We start from the raw sequence: 19,373 nt of genomic DNA on the forward strand, positions 1-19,373 counted from the left end.
CTCACTGCACCAGCGATAAAAGAATACCTAGACATCTGAGACTGGGTGCGGGACATCCAACTCAGCGATGCAGACTATGCCATGACATGGAGATGGTCCACGGATGGCAAGTACTCTTCTCACTCCGCCTACCGAGCGCTCTAGAAGGGATCACACCCAATACCCGGTTACAAGAGAATCTAGACAACCTGGGTGCCACTACGTATCAAATTATTCCTTGGCTCACAGTGTGCCAAAGGCATTGGACAGCTGACAAACAAAAGCGCCATGGCCTTGACGCCCTAGAACACTGCTTCCTGTGCGATCAAGAGATGGAGACCATTGATCATATCACATTTTCATGCTCCTATTCTAGACAGGTCTGGTGGCACATCCTGACGGCACTCGGCATAGATGCTTTCCTGGTGGGATGGGACAGCCTCCTCTCTTGGTGGAGCGCATGGCGAGTGCGCTGGACAGGCGACAAGCAGAACGGAGAAGACTCCCTCTTCACGCTAGTGACCTGGGAGCTGTGGAAGGAGAGGAACAGGAGATGATTTCACCAAGTCTCATCCATGGTGTCACAAATATTCACTGAAAGCCTTATGTTTGGTTTTGGATAATTGAGACAACTAAGTGGACTAACTCTACTCTAGTGTTGTGAATGAAAAAGGTTATGTCCACATCCAAGGTTAAGCAAGGTTGGCACACATGGTGATGGTAATGGCCACAAATTATGATCAAATGCTCGTATCTTGGAAATGAAGAAAGAGAAAAACAAAACCCTATGGTCTCAAGGCAAAGGTATAAAATAAGGTGTTTGTTTTGCCGGTCAAGATGCAATAGAGTGCATGATTGGATTTAGGATAAATAATTGTACTATAAAGAGAGGAAATCTTTAATTGCAATGGTTATCTAGTGCCACTAAGTGTGAATCTCATTTGCATATTCTTATTGCGTTTAGTGATGTGGTGAGATGCATGAGAAAGCCCTGAAAAATTCTTTGTAAAAATGCTAACTTAAGTGCTAGAATACTCTGGTACTTTGTGGGAGAGTTAGCACCTTGTAAAGGGCTAAAAAGAAGGGAAAAAGGAGAAGCAATTGCGCCAAACAGAGAAGGTCCGCCCAAATATTTTCTAGGTCCTAACCAGAATTTTTTCCATCTCTCTGTGACCCGTCTCAGGACAGAGAACCCTTTCCTGGATATTTTTTAGGCCCTGCCTAGAATATCTGGTTCAGCTCAGATCTATGCGCCCCAACGGTCAGGAGTGTCCGGATATTTTTAGGCCCTACCCAGAATATCCAGTTCAGCTAAGATCTGCACGCCCCAACGATCAGTAGCGCGAGCTGAGTGTTTTTAGGGGTGCTACTGCCCCCTTTCTCACTCTCTCTTGCTCATTCTTCTTCCCCATTTGTCATTTGAGTTTCCTAAAGGAAGAACAAGCTCTCTCCTCTCTCGACTCTCTCACTCCCAAGGATTTGTGCTCCATTCAATTGAGAGATCGAGTTCTAGTGTTAATCTTGAGAGCTTCAAGAGCATCTCCTCTCCTTCTCCATGCTTGGTGCTCATTCATGAGACCCTAGTGTGTGCATTTGAGATTACTTTTGGTGACACTAGGTGATGATTGTGATTGTGGATTTCTTATTACTCTTGGTGATTGCCGTCACCTAGATGGTTGGTGACTTGGTGATTGGTGAGGGGATTTGGCGATTGTATCCACCCCCAATCAAGGGTTTGTGAGGGGTTCTTGTGCCTTCCCCGGCGGAAGGCCAAATGCAACTCTAGTAAATTGCTCGTGTCGTTGAGTGCCCTCATTTGTAGAGGTTCTTACGGTACCCAAGTGTTGGGCTAGGCGTGGTGCCTATAAGCGCGTGAACTACCAAGTAAACGGCCGACACAACGGGGACTAGCTTGCCGGCAAGCAAATGAACCTAGGGAGAAAAATCGCATGTCAATTGATTCATTGGTTCCCTTGGTATTCATTGTGATTGATATATCTCTTGCCAGACTTGGTATACATCTCTACTTCACTTGTATTACAATTCATTGATATACTTGTCTTATGGTAGCTACTAGTTTCTTTGCCTAGCCTAGTTGTACCTAGTTGTAACCAGTTTTCTTGTTGGTTGTTTAGCATAGTTGTAATTAGTTGTAACTAGTTGTAGTTGTAGTGCAAAAGGTTGCTTGGGTGTGTGATATACCATCTAGAAATCATAGCGACTAGTATTGGGTAGGTGGCTTGCATAGTCTTTTGTAGAGCTAGAGCAAAACGCTTTTATCACCATCTTATTGTCTAACAAGTTGCTCTAGTTGTTTTGAAGATTTTTTTATTAGGCTATTCACCCCACTCTACCCATTTAGGACCTTTCACTCACGCACATCAGGCACATCGCGGACCAGTGGATTGGCGCCAGGGCGGTGAAGCTACGTTGTCTGTTGAACGAGTAATCGAGTTGTAACATAGTCCGCTAGGAGGGGATAAGCTCAGTGTAAAATCTTTTGCCCCTCCGAGTGCGCCACTTCGTGGCGCGTCGATGTAAAAAACCAAATTCTCGATCTTAATACAATGGTGCGCAAACCTTTTGCGTATTGGAGAAAAAAATAATATAAGTTACATGTATCGAATTAATATATAAACTTCATAGTTTTTTCCTACCGCAGAGCATATAAATATTTAGCCGTAGATATATCATAACTTCATATTATCCATATGTTGCTATAATTAAATATCAAGTTGAGTGATTTTCTTTGGGCACCCCCCAAAATATGTAATTCTATCTCTTATTAAAGTCGGTAATGAGTTAGCCGTCGACATATCAAGAATTGGCTGTCCGCCGATGACCATGACGGAAGACCTCTCTCAATTTTTCACATGGTAGCTCTCAGGGATCACATAAATACATTTATTTAGTCTGAATTCGATAACAAAATGCTTAAGATTTTAGTTCAAGGTCTGATTAGTTGAACCATCGATTAATCTAGATTTTAATGAAAATAAGTTTTGTTTCTTATCAAAACTACATCACCAACTTAATAAACTGGTGAAAATTTTTGTTTCTTCGAGGGATGTCAATGGTTCAAACGCTTATAATATGTTTTTTATGTTTATGAGAAAAAGAACAACCAGATCGAAGGCACAGGTGAACAAAAACCAAACCCATAAATCGAGCAGAACAAAAAAAATAAAAATAGAAAACTGAGTCAAAGAAAAAATATATTAGACAAAATTAATAAATTGCTAATTTTTTTTGTTCTTAGAGAGAGGTCAATGGTTCAAAGGCTAAGGAAAAGAACAACCAGAGCCAAGCAACAGGTGAACAAAAATCGGATCCATAAACCGAGTAGAACATAAAAAAATAGAAAAACTGAGTCAAACAAAAATAAATTAGGAAACTCAAACTGAGCTGAACAAAAAGATCAAAAACCCAAAGGAACTCGAGGGGAACAGAAAACAAAAGAAAAACACAAACACAAACAGCGAAAAAAATGAAAAGAAAAAGAAAATCAGAAATGCAAAGGAAGACAAAAAGATGGAAAACGCAAAACAGCAAAGGAATGCTGAGCGGAATGGAACCGGAAATAGAAAAACAGGAAACGCAAATGAATTTGGGACAAAGAGAAACCCAAAAACGAATTGGGAACAAAGAGACAGACAACCGAGTGAAAAATATGCGGTATAAATTTCTACTCTGACAACCGACAAAAAAATACGCGGTACAAACTTTTACTCTAATTCTTATTCAGGATTACAAAGGTTTATTCAAATTATGATTCTTAGCTATCTAGGTTACCTTAATAAATCCTGCATATGCCATGTATAAAATAAGAGGGCTTGAGCTAGATAAACAGAGATAGTTTCACATTTATGAAGTTAGTTAGAGGAGACCATACAAAAAAAAATGAGGAAGAAATTTTGGCTCTTTAATATTAGAAAGAAGAAAGACATATAGATAAATATGGCTTTCATATACTCATTAATATAACAACTAGATTTGTATGTGGTTATGATCAATATGAACTCTCAAACATGAGTTGAGAATACAGATGGCCAAATGGGCTAACACAAGATTAGTCCTTTTGGCATATGTCAAGCACATGACCCGTTATGCCATGCCTACCTGTTCGTGAGGCGCGGCCAAGCATGGAGGTAGGGGCGAGGGGGGATAAGACCCCATTAAGTTGGTACCATTTGCACTGTTTTTTATTAATTTCTGACAATTTATACTACTGGCTCAGTTATGAAAGAAAAAAAATTGGCATCGCCTCTAGGCATGACACAACTTGGTCAGAGGTAGGCATAGACGCAAAACCCGTATAACAGCCCGTCCACACATCACCTGACACCACATATAATAGCCCCACCACCACCCCGTGAGAGAAAACTCTATTTTCCTTTCTCCTCCACCTTGGCAACTGTCACACTTGCCCACCTCAGATCCATGAGTTCGTAGCTCACCTAGATAGTGCATTGTGTCTAGTCACCAAGGATGTGGCTAACTAGCGCGGAGCGTGGAGCAAATGGTCATCATCAATGTACTAGGTCGGTGCATGCGCGGGTGGAGCAAATAGTGTGTGTGAGTGGACTTGATGAAGACTGAGAAACTCATTGAGGGCATGTTTAGTTCCCCTCCAAAATGCCAAAATTTTTAAGATTCTCCGTCACATCGAATATTTGGACGCATGCATGAAGCATTAAATATAAATAAAAAATAAAACTAATTACACAGTTTAGACGAAATCCACGAGACGAATCTTTTAAGCCTAATTAGACTATGATTGGACACTAATTGCCAAATAACAACGAAAATGCTACAGTGTCATTTTGCCAAAATTTTTGCCATCTAAACTGGGCCTGAGCCAAAAAAAAAAATTATCTAGGCCAAGGGGGGCGGGAGCCTAGTCTTGCCTCCACAGGGCTCCACCCCAGTGGCTAACATGCACCCATACTCACCACCATCAAAGGAAAATGAAACTTCTATGGACAAGAACGAATTGAAATGCTTTTATAAAAAGATCCTCGTAGAATCAAGATTGAAGTTTTCATTCTATACATGTCAGATCATGAATTAGTAACTACAAGCAATCACCAAAAAATCTCGATCGTTTCGTTTTTAGAATGAGACATTTATGAAATTCCCATAAATAGAATCAAACCTTATTCCATGATATTAATAAAATCCCTCTTTATTAATCTTAAGTAAGCCCCTGAACGCAACTAATATGTGGCTACTAAGTGTGATAATGTTGGCCATGAACAAGGGCGATGAGGAATCAGTTCCTTTGCTGTCGACAGCACGATGCATGTCACTGGCAGGAGGATAGTGAGACACTTCAATTTCAGGACCTAAGACTCTGAGAGGTGCTTCCAGGGTCACCCCTACCTCCAAGGCCTTATAATACTTGCTAGCTCGGTACCGTGACATGCAGTGCTATCCGTGGGGCCGGTTTTGCAGCAAAGATTGGTTTGGGAGGCCGTATCGTATCGTGGATTATTTACTGCTGGCTGGTTTGGTGTGAGAGAAAAACACTGTTCCCGGCTGAAAATTTACGATCGTTTACGAGCAAGCGAACAGGCTATGGGTCCATGTCTAAGAGCGCATTTGGATGAGCTCGCGTTGGCTCTAGCTCCGCAACTGTAGAGGTACTATGGCGGAGCCTTCGGAGCACAAAAAACGTGACTCCGGCATCTTCTTCTCATTCTCCTTTGGTTTGTGCCTGGTTTGTGCCGGAGTCAGAGCCAGAGCCGTTTTGTGCCACTCACAGAGCCGGAGCCGTTTTTTAGTTACTACAGTGATCAACAGTGTTGCACATTAACCGCATGGAAGAGGTAGAGCCCTAGGAGCCAAACCAAACAAGGCCTCAGTAGCGAAGGTCGGCACTTTTGTGGCTCCAATGTCAGCTTAGTCAAGTTGGAATACCAGTGATGGTTGGAATCGAGCGTTCAGTTTATATATAATTTGATTTGACACCTTATGTCCTAGCAAATAGCTCATCCATATGGTCACCAGTTGTGATTTTCACAACTGCATATAATATGTATGGAAAGAGATCCATGTTTGTTTGTTTTTCCCTGCCCTGACATGATGTGCATTTTCTTTGTATAATGTGATTGTCACAACTACACTTACAAACAACAAACAGATCAAAGTGAGAAAGTTCTTCTTATGCTACACCTACTCAGCTGATGTACAGAGCACATATACGCATGGCCGACTATATCCGGACATGAAGAAAAACGTACGTCCTCCATGGCAAAAACAAAAACGCACGTCCTCCATGGCAAGAACAACTCTAGTTTCCATCTACCACCTAATAACAAAGACGAAAACAACCAGCAAGCTGGATCAGAAGAGTTTGATGTCCCCTCTTTTCAGATAATTCTGACACCTTAGGGCCCGTTCGTCTGCAGTTATTCCTGTCCGGAATGATTCTCGGTGAAGTCCGGTGTATACAAATGAAATAAGCGATCCTAGCCGGAATGGTTCCGGGACGTGAATCCCTGGAACCGAACAGGCCCTTAGACGTCATGGACATTCTGGATAAAAGGCGGCGTGCGATGCTTAGCATGTCATGGTCCATGACCATTCCTGGCCTTTGGTTAGATACATTGGTCAGTGGGTTTTTGCATTGCCATACGGTTACTCTGGCTGACGAGGTGATGAAGCCAGACAACCAACTCCAGAATGCAGTCCTCAGTCCTTGCCTTGTCAGCATGGTATAGTGTCTCAATCGGATCTGCTTGACCTGGTCGCTTACCAACCCTCTCAGTCCTGAATGAAACAGTAAACAAACCACAACACAAAGGTCAAATCTTAGAAAGGAAACTATTTCATGAAAAACATGGATCAAAGCATTAGAAATGGTCATTCTCACCCTGATTTCACCCATTCGCTAAACCTCAAGAAACCTCGAGCACTGAAGTAAGCATGAAAGACAGTACAGGCGTTACAAATAGCAGCACAACTGAATCAACCTTAAACCATATGTTTGGTGTAAAGCAGGATACAGTACCAGGTGGTATTGATGGCCATGGGCACAAGCCATTTCAGAGTTTTCTCCATCCTAACCCTTACTTGATCAATAGTGAGCTGCATCAGAATTCATGGATTAGAATGTGCGAAAAATTTGCCGATGGTTCACTTATTTTCTACTTGTATTACCTCCTGAGGCACTGAGGTCGTTCTCAATTTATTTGGTAGCGCTGACTTGATCCTTGGTGGCAATCCCTGGTAGAGGGCATCTCTTGAATTTGCTGGCACATACCCTGATCGAGAAACCTATAAAAGCAAGTTTTGTTATTTCTTATGCCTTAAAATAGTATCTGAGTTGTGAACACTGCTGGAAGCCATTTACACAATTCTAGTCAGCCGTTCTTATGTTTGGTTAATTATCTTCGTTTTTGGATAACATCCAATCATTGAAGCTGCATCTACATTAGTGAACTAGAAGTTCAGAAAATAATGCCCAAAATAAAGAGGAAGGCGATGCTAACAGCACAGTAGCTTTCTGCTTTAAGATGATACGTGATTTATGATGGTAAAAGAAAGTAAATAACTCAAAATCTTGATCTGGCTTAGAAAAAACGAGAAACTTACAATACTATATATCTGAATGATAATGTTTGCATAATGTAATGCAAGTCCAGCAGGTCCTAGCCTTTGACTGCTCACAGTTGATTCGGCATTCACCACACCTCCATCTACAAATGCATTAAGAGGATCAGCTGGAAATAAGCTTGACTGATTCAACATGAGAAATTGGGCTGTGGAAGTACCAGAAGATCCGAAAGCATTGTTGATCTCAACATGTAAGTAGTGCACAATGTCTACAAGCTTCTCGACTACCTATCATCAGAAATGCATATTATTACAACCAAAAAAGAGGCAGGCTGATGTTAGCATACAAAAGAAATTCTACAGAAAAAGTTACTTCTTCCAACGTCTTGGACCAGAGAGATCTTTTCTTCAAGCTCTTCACATAACTACTTTGGGTCTTCAACTCCAATCTCACAATTTGAATATTGTCTCCTGCAAAGTAACCTAAATATAGTGTCAAAAGTTCAAGGACTACAGCTTCATTGCCATAATGAGGTGAATTTTAGACTTCTAAATGGTGCCAAGCCCCGTCATGCGTGTGGCCACGTTTGCTCTCTTCCTCTTAATGAAATACGTGCTCAGGCATCGCAAACCCAAAAAAAAACATAATGAGGTGAATTTTAGATTTAGAGAAACATTAGTGATAGGAGAAATTTTCTTTGCTTAAACTTCCACAATCCTTTTTACTCCCTCCGTTCCAAATTATAAGTCGTTTTGACTTTTTTGGTTCATCTATTTTGCTACGTATCTAGACATATTATTATATCTAGATGCATAGCAAAATGGATGTACCAAAAAAAGTCAAAACGACTTATAATTTGGAACAGAGGTAGTAGTTCAGATAATGGGCACAGTCCACAATGCCATTTTGTTTAGGTAATGGACACATAACAAATGACAAAAAGCATCCGCAGTTTTCCCCCTAAAATGAAATACAATGTTATAGATAGGAGCCATACCTTTTTCAAATCTATCTGTATTACCCTTTCCGTTTAGCCTAGAGCGGTACTCGTGCTCAAATCTGTCTAATGCATGCAGCTCATGATACAAATCCTGAAAAAGAAAGCAAAATATAAATAAAATGAAATGATGGACATTTGTCGCTTAGAAGATATCTTTAGAGAACAACACAGTGCTCACAGTTGTACGTTGAACAAGGCTCATCAACTCCTGCATCTCTGCTATTGCTGTTTCTTTCAGCTGCTTCTGGGGTGCACTTTCTGATTCTAACCTAGATATCAAATTAACAAGAGAGATATAAAAACTCAAGCATATTTGTCTAATTCTTTGCTGCTGTGAGAAATCATGAAATCAGCTTACTTCACAAAGTAGTGATCCAGGTTATGCCACTGGGGATTTTTACAGCGGTTCCCGAACCTAACAATCTCTTGAGAAAATATTCTCAGCTCCTCTCTGCAAATATTAACCAGAGTTCACAAAACACTCACTAGACAAAGACGATAAGAAAGCCACTGTGGTAACTGACAACAATCTTGCAGGGTACCTTTTGTCATTAGCTGCAATTCGCATCAATTCACTCATCTCACTGGACACCAAATTCTGTACACCTTCGGAAGGAAGCACAACTTGTTTGAAGTATGTGACAGTGTCTTCCGAGAGAGATTGCATAATACTAGCACCTTTAAGTATTGTGTTGGCAACCTCAAAAGCAAGAATTGATATCTTGCACCCTTTGGTCTTGGACCTGGAAACAAAGCCACCATCTGAGCTCAAGGTCGTCATCAAGCAGCCTAGTGTGTCTAGAATCTCCACTGCCTTGCCAAATCCAGCCATGCTGGCTGTCTCAAGCATGGAACCCAGTCTAGGGACCTGCTATGAAAGGTAAGGACTTTCAGGACACCACACATTTGATTTCAGTCACGTGGCTAAGCTAAAATGATGCATAATAGGTTAAGTAATTCACGTGCATTCGCACACAAAATCTTTTGAAAGCATTTCGCACACAAATCTAATCTAAATAATATATTTGAGCTGGACCGCGCGAGCTGGGATCTCAGAGCTAATTTGTGAGCTGGACCGCGCGAGTTGGCAACCTCAAAAGCTAATAATTTTTTTTAAATGTTCGTTTGTCACTAATTAGCTAAATATATATATGCGAAATGAAAATGAATTGACTTTCTGTCCACCACTTGCCTTGCTTGTTCCATTGCTTCCAGACCTGTCTATCCTCGGGTCCATTTTGCCAGACAGAGTTGTCTCTCTCTCTCCTGATGTTGATGCATGCCGCTTACTACTCCCAGGAAGAACGAAATCATCTACGTCCTTGTAAGGGAGCAGGCTAGATTTCCAAAGAAACCCCTGCTCCTCCTCCATCTCCACGGTTTCCTCGACAACCTTCTGCTTGTGCACAAGACTCGTCGTGTCACCAAAATCGCTGGCGCCGTCTACAGCATCCTCAAACCCCGCATCAGCGATCGCAACGAACCTTCTTGACTTCAGCACTGCAGAATAACAGAAATCACCATGAGCGAAATTCCCCAACAAATTCAATCCAGCCTACAGCCTGTTCGCTTGAACTTCTTATCGGCCTGGCTCATCAGCCATGGTAAAGTATTTTCTCTAGCAACGAATCAGCATCAGTCGGCCGCAGAAACAATCAGCCGAATTTTCCCAAAAAAAAAAAGGAAAGGCACTTCGTGAGGACAGCAAAAGCATCACATACCATTGCAGCCGTTGCATTCCATCCGCTAGAACCCTGCGCCAGCCACAACAGCGGCATCAAGGAACGCCCCCCCCGGGAAACCAGGAACCGCCGCCCGTCCAGGCAACGGACCATGCAACCCCGCAGGACCCCGCCCCCCACGCCGCCACCCGGCGCCGCACGGAAGGTGCTCGACGGAATGCCCGCCGAGTCAACGGGTAGCAGCAGGAAAGAAGATGGCGCTGTCGCGCAAGAACCAAAGAGAAGTTGCGGGAAAATGACCAACCAACCGCACCAACCGAAAACTTTCCGTACGCAGGAAATCGCGCGAGGAAAAGGTTGGGGAGCAAAAAAATCCAAAAGAACAAAAAATTTACAAGCTTTCTCCAGAGCAAGCGACGATTCACGATCGGGCGTGGAGAGGAGGAAACTCAGAGCTGGACCGCGCGAGCTGGGATCTGTAGCTGGAGGTGGACGGGACCACTCGCCGCCTGGCCTCCACACCACAGGGAGAAGAAGCGAGGAAAGGAAAGAGGCACAGGCACGAGGCAGTTTCTTCCCGTATTTCTTTTGCTTTTCGCTGGGGCGCCACCAACCGGACACGACAGTGTCGACAGCCAGGCAGGGTGCCGGTGCCGCCGATTCGATTTCGATCCATCCCAGCGGCCGAGTCCACGCGCTGACCCCGATTTTTTTACGGGCGCGCGCGCGCGTGTCGGCGTGTGCGCCTGTGCGGTCGCTCGCTCGCTTGGAAACGCCACCCGCGCAGCTGGGTCGCCGCCGGACTCGGCCGGCGTGAGGTGAGGAGGATGGGGGTTGGCCGGCCCGGGCCTGCAGGTTGCTGACGAATCTGGCTGGCTCGCTTTTCAGCTCACCCGCTGGCCGCTGCTGGCTGCTGCTGCTGACAGCTACGGGGTGGTGGAGGTCACGTTCCTGTTCCTGTTCCTGCACCGGTTGGTTTAAAATTTTTCGTTGAAAAAGCTCGTGAGCATTTAATATCGCATTATTGATCGTTTCAATTTTCTTCGCGTCATGTCGTGTTAGGAATAGTATAGTTGTACTTGCTATATATTATAATAATCACCATACCCGATCAAGCAATGGTATGGAGTATATCTACCCGTTGTGTGTGAGAGATACAATTAATCGGTGATCAATGACGTGATTAGCGGTTGTTAATGACGAAAGTGGCGACTGGTTTATCTTTTTTTTTAGTATATAGGGATGCCACATTTCTCTTCCCGCGCCGGTGTGGAACAATCTCTTCGTCATGTATGATTTTGTAATAACACTGCTCGTTCAGATGTTAATAGAATCGTCTGTTTGTTTTCATAGTTCGATGGTAGCTTGCCATCCATTTTAGTATTTGTTTGTACACGTTATCATGCACATAACTCTATTGAGCACGAGAGAACAAGACAGGGAGAGCGACAGAGGCACCCAAGTCTCCGTCGATGGTAAGCAACGGCACGAATCTCACCTTCTCTAGTTCATTTTTCACTTAAAAAACGAACCAATCATGAGAGCTACCTATTATATATTAATAAAGAAGATCTAGATTAGGCAAACAATAGCAGAAAACGACAGCACACTACCATGACTAAGACGACTCAAACAACAACTAATCACTGACAACAGGAGCAAATAACAATATAAACAATGACAAACTCCCGAGACCCATAACGAAGAGGTAGAGAGGCCTCCGCCACAAAGTCATCAGTGGCTTTGAGGAGGTCTGATGGCAACAATTTCTCTAGGTAAACTATAATGTCTTGTATTAGCTTCCCATCCTTTCCAACAACGCCGAAATCCTTTAGCACGTTAGGGGTCTTTGTCGTGTGGTTTTCATCATGCCCTACACTCGTTTGGGACCTTGTCCTATGGTGTTTGTACTAGGGTGTGGTCTAATCTGCTTCCACGGACATAAGCATGCGCTGCACCATTATCACCACACCTCCGAGGGCGGTGCGGCTATCATAGCTGCAACGTCTTTCATAGCCTTAGTCTCCGCAATCTTTGTAGGCCTTGGACGATCCTAGCACACGATAGTCGTCAACAGTGGTCATCGCCTCGTCCTCGCACCAACATGAACAACATTGTCCCTAGCATTGCAATGACACCACACCATACATCAACAGCATGGATGACCTAAGGATGCCTCCGACTTGCGCCCTTCCCTTCTGACCAGCCCATGGAAGGACACGATCCGCCCCTTCGCAGAGCCTCTTCCACCATTGTCAGACCTTGCAATCGCTGACTCACACGCCCAATCGGGATTAGACACATCCTCATTTCCAGTTGACGTATCTCCTTGGCTTAATAAAGTTTGGTCGATATTCTATTCCTTAAACCGTTTCTCTTACGAAATAGTAGAATCTCTACCAAATGCTCTTAGAAAAAAATCCTTGCTGAATGATTAAAAAGATTCGTAATCAGAACTAGGAACGTTTCTTGGACTCACATATGAGAATCAGAGAGGTAGTTGCACAAACTTGGGTTATTGTAAAGTAAAACATGTCATTTATTAGATGCATCTCTTCAGCTTCGATGTATTTTCATATAAATAGTTGAAGTGAATTTTATTAAAGTCGATAAGGCAAAATCATGTTTCATATGTGAATCAGAATGATTAGAATCGTTTGTTCGAGAAACCAAACCCTTGCCAAACGCACTTTTAATGTGCAATCCAATCTACAAACAGATGAATGACCATATTTCTTGCAATTAATCCAGTATTTCATGACCTAATATTGGCTCTATTTTAGCACTTAAAATAATGACATAAGGAATCCACATGTCCCTTATAGTTGTCATCGACCAAACTAAACCAAATACAAACTTTTTATGTCTAGTTTGGCATTAGTCGCTTCCTATATTTTGCTTGGAACAAATTTTGGCTTAGCTCGCTAGAGTCACATACCAAACGGGCCTAAATGTGCACTTTGTTGGTCCTTCCACAAGCCACGGTATGGTAAGAATTAAGACACCGATGTTTGAAACCCTTTTTCATCTAAGTCTCAACGCCTCCTCACTGCAGGAGGGAGTGTGTAGTTGTACGAGCATCGAAAACTCTGGCATCTATGAAAGCAAAGAATTATGTAATATTTTAATATAATATAATATAATATAATATAATATAATATAAAGTTTAAACATAAGTTTTTTTCTAGTTATCTACTATAGAGCCATAGATGAAGTTCACGGTTGCAGCGAAGGACTTTTTCACTGCACTCCAATCCGTTCTCTCCCAAGTGGAACGGATGGCGCAGGTAAACAAGTCCTGAGATGAAAATAGAGTTGGGGCATCATCGAATTTGATTTAGTACAGTGTGGCTAGTAGTCTTTCTCCAACAGTTCAGGATCATCCGTGTCCTGCCCGTCACGTCCATATCCTATCCTAGCCCTTGAAATATATGGCTGGCTTGTCATAGTCGTTCACTCTACGCAGTAGTACGATTTGGACCTCACTGACGCATTCACGCGGCTTTCGATTTGGACCTCTGGCGCATTCACGTGACAAAGCAGCGCAGCCGTAAACTCCATCGCCCGCCCCGGTGCCAGCGTGCAGCCTGCAACAACCGCATGCCGCCAGCGGCGAAACGAGCAGCTTTGAACAAGAGGAGCCAAACAAATCATGACACCTCTAATAAATATGCACATAAGTGTATGTTTTTACATATATAATTAATATTTAAAAAAACACAATATTATGATACAAAATAGGTGAATTAATGCCTTAATATGCTATAAATTGCAATGTCTATAGGGGTATTAAAAATGGAAATAATGTTTCAGGTGTTGCAAGTGTATATTTCAAATGTTTTAGTGGTATGTTGCAAATATTTCATTCGGATGTTGCAAAAGTAGATCAGGATGTTGCATATGTTGCAATGGTTGTACATGTATGTTGCAAGAGTCTGTCCCTAATGTTTCATCTGTTTTTTCAGATGTGTGTTGCAAGTGTGTTTATCTGAATGTTGCATGTGTTTTACTTGTATGTTGCGTATGTTTGCAATTGTTTTTAAGTTTTTTTTCAAGTGTTTCAGACGCATGTTTCAAGTGTTTCATCTGTCTTCAGACGTATGTTTCAAGTATTGTATTTGGATGTTTCAAAAGTAGATCGGATGTTGCACACGAAATACGCGTGAGAAGCGGGGGTACAAGCGGCCCCGCGTCACGGGCCCCGTGTGGGTGCGTGAAAAGCAGGAGCAGGCAGGGTGTGCTAGCACGGGCGCAGAGTGTAGGCGAGAGCGCGAGAAACGAATCGCCCCAGGCCATGGTACCGTCCGACGGATTGGTATCCGATCGGACATCTGAGCACCAATAGTTCCATGAACGCTAATGCGCTCGCTGCTGCTGCCTTCACCCGTCGCTCGCTCCAGCCTATGACGCTCGGCTCCCTTATCCCATGTCATGTGCCCCATCTCCTCCCTCACCCCACCCCCCACACACAGGCACCGCCGCGTCTATCCCAACGCCGTCGCTGCTCGGCTGGTCGGCTCCAATGGGGTATGTGTTGGAGCAACGCACACGCGTGGGGCTAGGGCGCGGCCTGGGAGATGGCGCTCCTCGTCGGCCCTTTTGGGCGACGGCCCTCCTCAGCCTCCTCCTTCTCCATCGTTGCCACTCCAGTCCCCACCAGGTAGGTCGTGGCCACGCGGCGAACGCTGCGTTTCAAATGTTTCAGATGTTTCAGGCTTATGTTTTAAGTGTTTTATCTGGATGTTGCAAAAATAGATCTCAAATTTTGCATAGGTTGCAATGACAATATACGCTTTGTTGTAAGTCTATGTTTCAGGTATTTCATATGTATATTACGAATGTTTTATCTGGATGTTTTAAAAGTAGATCTTGGTGTTGCAATGGCTATACATGCATGTTTCGAGCGCATGCTTCAAGTGTCTCGTCTGTTTCGTACTATGTTGCAAATGTTTCATCTGAATGCTTCAAAAGTAGATCTGGTGTTGCACCTTTTTTTTGCTCTGCTGTGGTACAACGGCCTTCCTCGTGCGACATGCCTCGTCCTCTCCTCTCCCTCCCCTCCCTTCCCTTCCCTTTCCTCCCCTCTATCTCCTCGTCGCGACATTTCAAGCTCGGCAGGGAAACCATACCCAAGTAGCGCATGGGCGCACGTGGAGGTGGTGGCCTCGGGTGGACCAACGGCGGCGTGATTCCCGCGTGGTGGCCCCGCAGCAAGTTGAGGTCTGCACCCTCCGCTCCAATGCACAGGAAACAGAGCAGCCACGAGCGTCCACCCAAACGTCTACTCCTGTTCCCTTAAAAAATCTACTGCATTGGGGCCACGGCCATTGCCATTGCAGACCGTGTCGTGCGCGCCAGCGCCTACTCAGCTCAGCGTTACTACTAGCAACATGTGGCGGACGCGCGTCGGCCGCACACCCGAGCCCAGAGGCAGAGCTAAGTACATCGAGCTTGCCGCCGCAGGGAGTTGGTGTCGCGCGCGTTGGCGCTGCACGGTATGGACGGACGGGGCCATGCGCCTCGGTACGCGTGTGTTGAGTTATGATCCAAATTCAGTTATGTACAAGATAAAGGCTAACTTCTGTCGGAGCGAAGTAAGGCCCGTCGCCGGGAGGCTTGGGCCGAAGCGAAGTCTGTTAGTACTCCTATTGCATGATGCATTAAGAAAGTTCTTCATCGTTTCAACATACATGATGCAAAAGTCTGTTAGTACTCCTATTGCTCCTCATTTTAAATTAGAGTAAAATGCACTAGAGGTCCATTAACTTTCGTTGTGGTGTCATCTAGGTCCATCAACTTTGAAACTACATTTTTGGGTCCATTAACTTTCGTTTGGTGTCATCTAGGTCCATCAACTTTGAAACTACATTTTTGGTCCATGAACTTTTAAAATGGTTCACTGCAGGTCCACGCATGCATGCATGCACGTCGGCTTCGGCCTCCGGTCTTTGCGTCGGTGGAGCCATGCCTGCACTCGCCACCGTCGCTCGTCCACGGACCGCTCGTCGTGGCTGGTCACACAGATCATGGCTGCCTCCAGCTCGGGTCTCCTCAGCGTCGGCGCAGCCACCCTAGAGGCCGGCCGTGGAGCTCTCAATGCTGCAGGTGGATGAATAGGCAGCGGCCCAATTTTTGGCCCTGGCGTGCATGTCCGCGACGATGACGTAGTCGTCGGTGTTGGCGGCGTCGAGGCGCCTCAGCTCCTCAAGTGCGCGCTCGGTGAGATCCAAATCCCCGTGGATCCGGCACGTGTTCAGCAGGCTTCGCCAGGCCATGTCCATTGGCCCCGTAGGCATGCTCCCGATGGGTACGCTTGTCCGCAGCCCGCCCCGCTTGCATCCTGAGAGCCAACCAACCGCACTGTCCATTGGATGTGGTCATTTTGGCTCTGCTCCGCTGCACAAAACTAGCTAACAACCAACCACTGCAGTGAGCCGGCCGAATGCGAGACAGACCAGAGTCGCGTGTACCCTAGATCTGACTCAGACGTCAATCCGATCTTGCAGTAACTCGATCGGCAATTCTCCCACTCTATGGTCTCTCTCTATCTCCATGCCACAACCAACACCGTTGTTGCCTCCTCAAACCAGCAGTGCCTGAACTCAAGTGCGCGTCGTCGATGACGTGGTCTTCTTGGGCGCGTACGGCCGGCTCTCGTTCCCGTGACGATCGCCGCCTTCATGGAGGCGCTGCTCTAGGCGTGGGCGGAGGTTAGGGCCGGGCTGCTCGTGCCGCTGCTCCGGGCCACGGTGCTGCTGTGCACGGCCATGTCGGTGATCGTGCTGGCCGAGAAGGTGTTCCTGGGAACGGCCAGCTCCATGATGAAGCTACGGCGCCAGCGGGCATGGTGGGTGTACAGGTGCGACCCCATCGCGTGGCCAGACAAGGACGAGGAGGCAGCTGCCTATCCCATGGTGCTTGTGCTGCTGCCGGGCGCGGACTAACCCGCCGCGAGCTGCTGCAGCGCATGACGCGGCGCAGCAAGGCACGCGCCGTGCGGTTCCTCGCCAGCTCCTCAGCAAGTGCCCCAGTGACGCACCCTAGGGCAGCGCAGCGGCAATGACCCCAGTCCCAGTCCCAGCACGGAGTATCTGATGCACTTGGGCATCGGCACGCCGCCGCAGCCCGTGCAGCTGACGCTGGACATGGGCAACTACCTCACGTGGACGCAGTGCCGACCCTGCATCTCCTGCTTCCACCAGGCCCTCCCGTACTTCGACCCCTCCCTCTCCTCCACGTTCTAGGAGCTCTCCTGCAGCAACGAGACGTGCTTGTACACATACTCCTACGGTGACAACTTGACGACCAACGGACAGCTCGACGCGGACACGTTCACATTCGTGGCCGTTGATGGGCACACGGCCAAGGTCGTGCCCGGCCTGTCCTTCGGCTGTGGCCACAACAACAGTGGGATCTTTACGTCCAATGAGACCGGCATCGCTGGGTTCGGCCGCGGCTCCCTGTCCCTGCCGTCGCAACTCAAGGTCGACAACTTCTCCTACTGCTTCACCGACATCATGGGATCGGCGCCCAGCCCCGTCCTACTAGGCCAGTCGGCGAACCTCTACAGCAGCGCAGGTGGCGCCGTGTAGACCACCCTGCTAATCCAGAGCCCCAAAATTCCATCTTTCTACTACTTGTCACTGAAGGGCATCACCGTCGAGTCCACGAGGCTGTAGGTGCCGGAGTCCGCTTTCGCGTTGACGAACAACGGAACCAGCGGGACGATCATCGACTCCGGCACCTCCTTCACGATGCTGCTGCTCCAGGTTTACCGGCGCCTCTGGGCCGCATTTGTCTCCCAGGTAAAGTTGCCCCCTACGGAGGCCAGCAACGCGACGACGGACGCCGATCCCATCTGCTTCGTACTGTGGTCGTCTAGGGACAAGTCGGAGTTGCCCAAGCTACTGTTCCACTTTGAGGGCGCGACACTGGAGCCTTGCGGCTTGGGCTCACGTGGGCGAGCGGGCACAGCACAGGGCAGCCACAACCAGCCACTGCCCCACAACGACGGACGCTGGCCCTGGCTGGTCTCCCTCTGCGAGGGCCGGCCTACGTCGGCGCCGCCGCGTGGCGTGCTACGTGTGAGGTCCATGCGTGGCGCCGCCGCCGGAGGTCCATGCAGTGGCTAGTGTACAAGCGCAAAGACCGGAGGCCAAAGCCGACGTGCATACATGCATGCGTGGACCTGCAGTGAACCATTTTAAAAGTTCATGGACCAAAAATGTAGTTTTAAAGTTGATGGACCTAGATGACACCAAACGAAAGTTAATGGACCAAAAAATGCAGTTTCAAAGTTGATGGACCTAGATGACACCACAGTGAAAGTTAATGGACCTCCAGTGCATTTTACTATTTTAAATTATCAGCTTTACAATGTGCTAGTACGGATGAGGATTTTGAGTACATGCCAAGAGTTCCATATTAGTGCTGTTGGTTCTTTGATGTATGCCATGGTTTGCTCTCGTCCTGATTTATCATATGCTATGAGTTTGGTTAGTAGATACATGGCTAATTCTGGTAAAGAACATTGGAAGGTTGCTCAGTGGATTTTCAGGTACCTTCGTGGCACAACAAATGCTTGTTTGAAGTTTGGCAAGACTGATAAGGGACCCACTGGCTACGTGGATTCAGATTTTGCTGTCGATTTGGATAAGAGGAGATCTCTCACAGGTTATGTGTTCACTATTGGAGGTTGTGCTATGAGTTGGAGGGCAACATTGTAGCCCGTTGTTGCCCTGTCTACCACTGAAGCAGAATACGTGGCTGTTGCTGAAGCATGTAAAGAATCGGTTTGGTTGAAAGGTTTGTTTGCTGAGCTTTGTGGAGATGATTCTTGTATTAATTTATTTTGTGACAGTCAAAGTGCTATATGTCTCACTAAAGATCAGATGTTTCATGAGAGAACGAAGCATATGTCAAATACCATTATGTTTGCGATGTTGTCGCGCAAGGTAAGCTAAAGGTATGCAAGATAAGCACACATGATAATCCTGCTGATATATTGACAAAGCCAGTTCCTGTTGCTAAGTTTGAGCTTTGCTCAAGATTAGTCGGTATAACTGTTTAGCCCAAGAGGCTATTTGACACCGGAAGTATTTCTTTGTTGTTCCAAGGTAAAGGTTCGTTTTATGCTACAAGAAGGAATTTGTCT

The 19,373-nt window shown here is 45.9% G+C and overlaps 1 protein-coding gene and 1 pseudogene across 1 annotated transcript; one reads left to right on the plus strand and one right to left on the minus strand.

Annotated features, from left to right (window-relative positions):
• Positions 1–6,025: 6,025 nt before the first annotated feature.
• Positions 6,026–11,130, minus strand: LOC136496374 (protein PSK SIMULATOR 1-like). Its single transcript, XM_066492035.1, has 13 exons — positions 10,259–11,130; positions 9,730–10,037; positions 9,080–9,405; positions 8,896–8,988; positions 8,716–8,806; positions 8,535–8,628; positions 7,910–8,007; positions 7,755–7,824; positions 7,576–7,679; positions 7,141–7,257; positions 6,992–7,068; positions 6,854–6,895; positions 6,026–6,750 (listed from the first exon to the last, which is right to left on the minus strand). The coding sequence occupies exons 1-13, from the start codon at positions 10,278–10,280 to the stop codon at positions 6,579–6,581; spliced, it is 1,614 nt and encodes a 537-aa protein (XP_066348132.1). The 5' UTR covers positions 10,281–11,130; the 3' UTR covers positions 6,026–6,578.
• A 5,933-nt stretch (positions 11,131–17,063) lies between these two features.
• On the plus strand, positions 17,064–18,945 carry LOC136495800 (aspartic proteinase nepenthesin-1-like; annotated as a pseudogene).
• Positions 18,946–19,373: the final 428 nt, after the last annotated feature.

Source organism: Miscanthus floridulus, chromosome 12 (assembly GCF_019320115.1).
Source record: "Miscanthus floridulus cultivar M001 chromosome 12, ASM1932011v1, whole genome shotgun sequence".
Lineage (NCBI taxonomy): Eukaryota > Viridiplantae > Streptophyta > Magnoliopsida > Poales > Poaceae > Miscanthus > Miscanthus floridulus.